We start from the raw sequence: 6,812 nt of genomic DNA, 5'->3' as shown, positions 1-6,812 counted from the left end.
ATTCAGTTACTCATCATCTTCCGTCCTTCGCACTACTTGTGTAGCGCACGCATTCTCAGACCTGTCACCTGTCACTCATCATCGTAGGGGAGGTGTTTGGAATCATTCCCGCGTTACAATCATCAGTTTATTTATTTTATTATTGTTTATTAATAACAATAATTATTATTATATTTTATTTCAATCGTTATTGTTAACAGTGTCAATAATAATAATCATTATTATTATTAGTATTACTACTACTACTATTAATGATAATTAAACTCAAATAATAATAGTTATTATTAGTATTAATACTATTCATAATAATGACAATAATAATTATATTCTATTATTACTGTTAACAGTTTTAAAAATAATAATACTAATTAGTAGTAGTATTTTCAAGAGAGAAAATGTATTTTACTGACTTAATGTGGTTTCTTAGATGCATCAGATGCATTACTGCATTCTTCTCATGTATTTTTTTTTTTTTATGCAATTGATATATTAATAAATCAAGAGCCTTTATCTTTTGGAATTTATACCATGAAAATAATTATTCTCTTCTCTTTTTTTCAGTATATATTGCAGTCTGATTATTGTAAGTGATAAAGCAGATTAATCTAAAATCATTGCCGAAATGTAATGCATTTTAATTCATACAGATATATCTAACTCATATTTAGATGTTTCTACTTTCTCTCCCCTTTCCTTGTGTGTCAACAGCAGCTAACTACACCCCAACGGCTCTTTTAAGAGCCCTAGCACATTGCGACTTTGTCTTTGTAAGTATATGTTTTGAATGCCTACCAGATACATTCTTAGTATTTAAAAGTTATAAGTCAGATGTTGGCCTGGAGACTCATATAGATTTCATGATTCAATTTGATTCGCTCTTGCAGTTTCTGATCGCTTTTTCAATTCATGATACCAATGCATTTACCAAAACCAACCCAATGATTATCTTTTTTTTTAATTTATTAGATTTGACATGGTTTTCAAGTGCCTCCTCCACTGAGTTTATTTTCTTGCCATCTTTTATTTCAAGGTAAGTAATATTATTTAGCTTCACTTCAAGCTTCGTTTATTATTTTTACTTTTTATGTAGTCATCTAAGACTTTTATGACTTTTATGTAGTCTAAGACTTTTTAGTAAGATGTGTTTTTAATGATGGGTTACCATTTGCACAGTGAATTTTACACAGAAATTAAAGTAACAACATGTAACTTTTCAACCTTCATAATATATTTCCAAGACCCTTGTGATAGTACATCGACTTACAATAGGTTGAATGAGACGTCTGCCAGAGCCTGACGGGGTCTGTATCGCTTTTACTGGCACTATGTAACTTCGGGGTGCGGGTAGTAACCAGCGCTCAAAAAGAACTACAAAATTCGACTGCTTTACGGCATACGTCACTTTGCCCACCACTTCCTCAAATGTGGCCAACCAGCGCGTTTGTTTTCGTACGTCTGTTTTCGTCATGGCTGAAGCAGCAGCGAAACGTAAGAAGTCCAAGGTTTTGTCGGAGTAGAGTCGGAAGAGGAAAAGTGAGAGTGATAAACTGAAAGGCAGGACGAGGATCAATATTGGTCGAGCGTTTGCTCGCTGGCGTTAGCTTATGGAGGAGGAGAGTTACCAGACCGATGCTGACTTGGCCGTCATGCTGTTGAACTAGTAAGTAACTGTAAATTGCTTGCATACTATCTTTAGTTTTTCTAATCTGTTGTCTGCCTGGCTACGTTACGGAAACTATCTGGTCCTCCATTTATTTATCTTCATGAATCAGCTAGTAGATGAGCGAATTATCAATCTGGTAGCTAGTAAACACTAACATGGTAGTTTTAGATGGTTAGGATGCTATCGCTATCATTCTCGTTCAGATTTGAGCATTGCAATCGACATGCAAATCGCAAATGTTTGAGTTAAAATGTTTAGTCTACTAAACATGTATAAATTATGAAAGGGGGAAGATTAATAATATTATCATTGCCCATATGAAAAAAACCTGCATGCTTCATATACAGTAACCGTAAATCATTTTACGACAGCGGTAATGGACAATTCCGCTTCCAACCTGTAGGGCGACCGCAGAGGAAAAGTTCCATGTTGTTGCTTTAAAATTATTCAATCAAAAATGATAAGTGAGATGTTTCCCAAAATAAAGGGATTTCTATGCTCTGATTGTCTCTGACAGACATATTTCCCAGAATTTGCTTCTTGAATTTCTCTGGCAGCCCAGCAGCCACTGATCAAGGTAAGTGACAAATATTAAAAGAGAAGTTCACTTTTAAAATGAAAATTCTGTCATCATATACTCACCCTCATGTTGTTTCAAACCTGTATGAATTTCTTTCTTCTGATGAACAGAAAAGATGATATTTAGAAGATTATCAGTAACCAGACAGTTTTTGGGTCCCAATGACTTCCATAGTAGGAAAAAAAAAATACTATGGAAGTCAATGGGACCCAAAAACTGTCTGGGTGAGGGTGAGTATATGATGACAGAATTTTCATTTTAAAAGTGAACTTCTCCTTTAAGAGTGGTGACCTTCATTAAATTGTTGTTAGAAAAACAGAAGCACATTCAGACATTACACTAAAATATTTACAGGCTTAACAATGAGTGATGACAAAATAGAACATTCAAGGCAATATCTAAGATCCTGGAGAGCAACTAAACGTGTTCTTCAAAAGATATCTACACAAAATAACAGCACTGAATTGGACAGTCTGGAAGAGTCCAAAACAGTCACAGAAGGTCAATGGGATGCAGGTGATACCTTAGGTTCCACGGAGAACACAATGAATCTTTCATCTCCAATGTCCTCTGAAGCATCCTGGCCTTCAGAAGAAACTGACTGGGAGGATGACTTAGAGGAAGTCATGGACACTGCAGAAAAAAAAGATGGTACATCTGACCAGGAAGACAGCATGGCAAGCTTATCCCTGGAAACAGAACTGGCATCCTGGGCTTCTCAGTTCGAAGTAAAGAACAATGCTGTTGACCATCTGTTGAAGATTCTTCAGAAACATGGCCACACCGATCTTCCATCCTCTGCTCGTACTCTGCTCAAAACGCCAAGGAAAATAACCACAATGCAGAAATGTGGCATGGAGTATTTGCATTACCCACTGCGTCAACAGTTGCTGGACAAACTGGAGAAATACCCTGTTGAAGAGATCCTGGACCATGACACAATTAATCTGTCATTCAACGTTGACGGCCTGCCATTGTTCAAGAGCTCAAGTAAAGTTATGTGGCCTGTGCTCTGTGCTGTCCACCTCAAGCCCATCATCGTTTTTTCCAGTAATTTTGACATGCGGAAACAAGAAACCCACCGATCTGACTTTCCTAGATGATGTTATTGCAGACCTCAATGATCTGATGTCCCATGGCCTTCAGTATAAGGAGAGAAATGTCAGGTTTTTAGTTTCCCCAACACTGGTCAATAAGTACTCAGAATATGCAAGATGCTTGCTCAGCTACTTTGTCAGCAGAGGACGAGAGCTCTATGGAAATGAGTTCATAGTGTACAACATCCACTCAATGCTCCACATCACTGATGATGCTGTACAATTTAATGGTCTGGACAACTGCAGTGCATTTAAATTCGAAACATACCTGCATACGATCAAGAAGATGGTACGAAGTGGAACACACCCTCTTAGCCAGATTGCCAACAGGATTGAGGAAAGATGTGCATCCACAATTAAAAACAACAAAGACAGACAAACAAAGAAGAGCAAGGATAGAGCATTCATCCTAGACGATGACAATGGCTGCGAGATCACAACGATGAGGAGAAAGATGGACATGTTCTTTGCAGAATTTATCATAGTCCTGCACCATTGTTCATCGAGCCCTGCCACTCATTTCTTCTGGGGGTGTACAACTTCAGTAAAAAACAAACGACAATGAGGTGGATCTCCAAAAAACGAACTGAAAAGAGAGCAATCAAGATCGAAAATGGAGACACAGTGACTTTCATGGCCATCTTACACCAGCAGTGAATCTTTTGTATTTTTTTTTTTTTTGTATTAGTATGTATGTCGTCGTTGAATTCACGGAGGAGTCGACGGTTGGCATTGTAGCCCAGTGCTGGACACACAGGGAAAATGGGGTACAAGAACATTTTTCATAACCTTCCACATTAACAATATAATCTTGATCAAAAATATAAAAATTAAGAAATGTATGTAAATATTTTAACAATGTCTCTGACTTCACTGGACGCATTCTAGCAACAATACAGCTACTGGCCACCTACAAACCCCACTAAAAGGGCAAAAAAAGAAGACATTCCTGATGAGCAAAATTGGATTTCCAGGAAAATCCGTGTATTGGCAAATACTGGTAATGTTTAATTTATTTTGAGGATACTTTAATGATCAGATTATACATTATGATTAAATTTTAATTGTTTTACCATTGGCTTTATATTTTTAGACAATTTTGCAAAGGCCCTCAAGTGGTGTAAAGCAGCAGAATACCATTCTGCCGTGGAGAGTGATGTTGACACCTACACAAAAAGGCCAAAAAGAAAACCTCTCCGGTATGATGACAGCAGCGATGGTATGCATTACTTTCAGTCTTTGAGTATTGTGTAGTCCATTAAGACCTTCTGATAGTGAAACAGAAAAAGTCATATCATTATCAACTTTCAAAGAATACATTGCTAACTGCACATTAATAATGTGTGATCTATTTAGATGAGACACTGCAGGCGACCCCAAGAAAAAGAAAGCATCAAGGTACCATTGTATATACCATTCAACAAATGGCAATTTAAATTAAAGTTAAAGGTTAAAGTAAATTAACATTTTGCATGCTATTTACATGGACCATTTCCTAAAAAAAACCCATCAATTGTTGAGAAAAGGCCAGACAAAGGTATAAGTATATGTGTATGCTCTTTTTAAACAACCAAATAAATTATGTAAAATTAATGTTTAAAATGAAAATTTCCCCCCTGAAACATATTTGTTATTTTACATGTCTTTGATACAGCAACAGAGGCTACACTTCCCATCCCACCCCAACATAAACCAAGTACATTAGTACAAACACATCAAACAGTATAGTCCCATGAATACGTAAAATATATTTTCTGCAATTACATGTAATTCTTTTTTGTCTTTGTATACTCAAAATAGAAAAAGTCAAAGAGTCTTCCCAGAATGCAACCTATGACCATTCAGATCCCAGTACATCACATGATTTATCTAAAGGTAGAATTGAATAAATGATTTAACTCTATGGGGTGAATTCACTAAGAATTAATCGCACCCACTGACATTTTTTTGTACACTGTCTGTGCTGGTTTATAGCCAAACTGATAAACTAACTATGCAAATGGAAATTATTATTGGATAAATTACTGCTGCCATGATCTATACAGAAACTTCCTTTTAATAATTTTCACGATAAATGTATTATTGTAAATTATTTAAGAACAATTTGTCAGATATATAAATGTTGTACCTGTTGTACAGAACATAATGGCAATGACTTGATTAGATTGCAACTGCTTAAAACATTCTATTGGTGCCTACTAAGACAGGTTTTTATAGTAAAATATCACAGGCAAAAGTAGCACATCCGTTTAGTGGATTCGTCTCAATGTTTTTCAAGGTTCAAGTTGACAAATGTGTTTTTATCATGCTTGCAGATCTTGATGAATCACCCATATTTGATTCTGTGTCTGTGGCAGAATATATTACTGAAGGTAAAATTTAATTTGTATTCAACATCTGTAAACTTTATTTGAATTGATTTTAGATTGAATTGAAAGTAGCTGATGTTAGAAGTTAGATGAGGGAATGATAATGACATTGCGTATGCAACAAAATAACATTGTTAAATTGGTCATATCACGAGGAATCAAATTGTCCATACAAGAGTGACTTTTCCCACACAGGATAATTCAAAGTTGAGTGCTTGTTGTATAACATTACTTAACTTTTTTAGAGGAGAGACAAACATCTGCAAGGGCTGACAACACGAAGACCCAACGACCCAACGAAGAGTGAAGAGTGAACTTAAAGGTACATTTTATAGGCCTAAGAAACAAATGCATCGAATGTAAATTCTAAAAAGAAAAAGAGTACATATTGATACGGAGTTCTTCTGTTAGATAGTGTTTTAAGTGAATTATGGTGTAAAGTTAATTTTTCCTCCTATTAGATTAGTTAATATATTACACTAACATTAGGCTACTTTTTGGCTCACCAAGTGTGTAACTTGTTCTCTCTAATTGCAGAAACACTGGAGGTTCTGCTATGAAAAGTAGACAGCCTGGCAGCCACCCAGAGAGAAATACTCATCCTACTGGACATCCTACATACTCATGTCATTTAAAAATATATTTCTTTCTTGCATATAACAAGGGATGCTTTGCAGAATGTTAAGCCATTTAAAAGTATAAAATCACTGTGCACTTTTTTGTGTTAAAAATATGAGCCATAACTTATTCACAATACTGCACTTGCCTCAAGTGCGTTATTGCTTTTATAATTCTAATAATAACTTTTGTAAGTGAAATACCTTTACCAAACTTAAAATGATAGTATTATATTGATAAAGTGAATTTGAGCACATAAATAAATGGTAGGCTACTTACAATGTAATATTCATGATTTCTGTTTTGTTCCAGATGCTGTTATGAAATGAAAGTCTGATCTGGGAGAGAAGGACATAGAGTGTTACATTGCAGAGACACTGAAACATGTGCCAGCCCAACTGAAAAAACATGTTCAGGTATTGATGTTGAATATAGGAAAATAGGGGGAACAAATTTTCGGTTCGATTTGATTGAAACAATGGAGG

The 6,812-nt window shown here is 35.5% G+C and overlaps 1 protein-coding gene and 1 long non-coding RNA gene across 2 annotated transcripts; both read left to right on the top strand.

The window, feature by feature from the left end:
• Positions 1 to 2,116: 2,116 nt before the first annotated feature.
• On the top strand, positions 2,117 to 4,776 carry LOC311081415 (uncharacterized protein; the record flags this gene model as incomplete). The annotated part of the gene is made up of 5 exons (XM_084111954.1): positions 2,117 to 2,240; positions 4,029 to 4,107; positions 4,229 to 4,340; positions 4,434 to 4,559; positions 4,697 to 4,776. The coding sequence occupies exons 2-5, from the start codon at positions 4,030 to 4,032 to the stop codon at positions 4,774 to 4,776; spliced, it is 396 nt and encodes a 131-aa protein (XP_083968080.1). The 5' UTR covers positions 2,117 to 2,240; position 4,029.
• A 41-nt stretch (positions 4,777 to 4,817) lies between these two features.
• Positions 4,818 to 6,009, top strand: LOC311081994. The gene is made up of 5 exons (XR_014606075.1): positions 4,818 to 4,877; positions 4,995 to 5,036; positions 5,141 to 5,215; positions 5,656 to 5,712; positions 5,955 to 6,009. It is a non-coding gene; the product is annotated as an uncharacterized lncRNA (long non-coding RNA).
• The last annotated feature ends 803 nt before the right edge of the window (positions 6,010 to 6,812 follow it).

Source organism: Abramis brama (assembly GCF_963993115.1).
Source record: "Abramis brama genome assembly, chromosome: 4".
In the NCBI taxonomy this organism is placed as follows: Eukaryota; Metazoa; Chordata; class Actinopteri; order Cypriniformes; family Leuciscidae; genus Abramis; species Abramis brama.
This window is presented reverse-complemented; position numbering and strand designations above follow the sequence as displayed.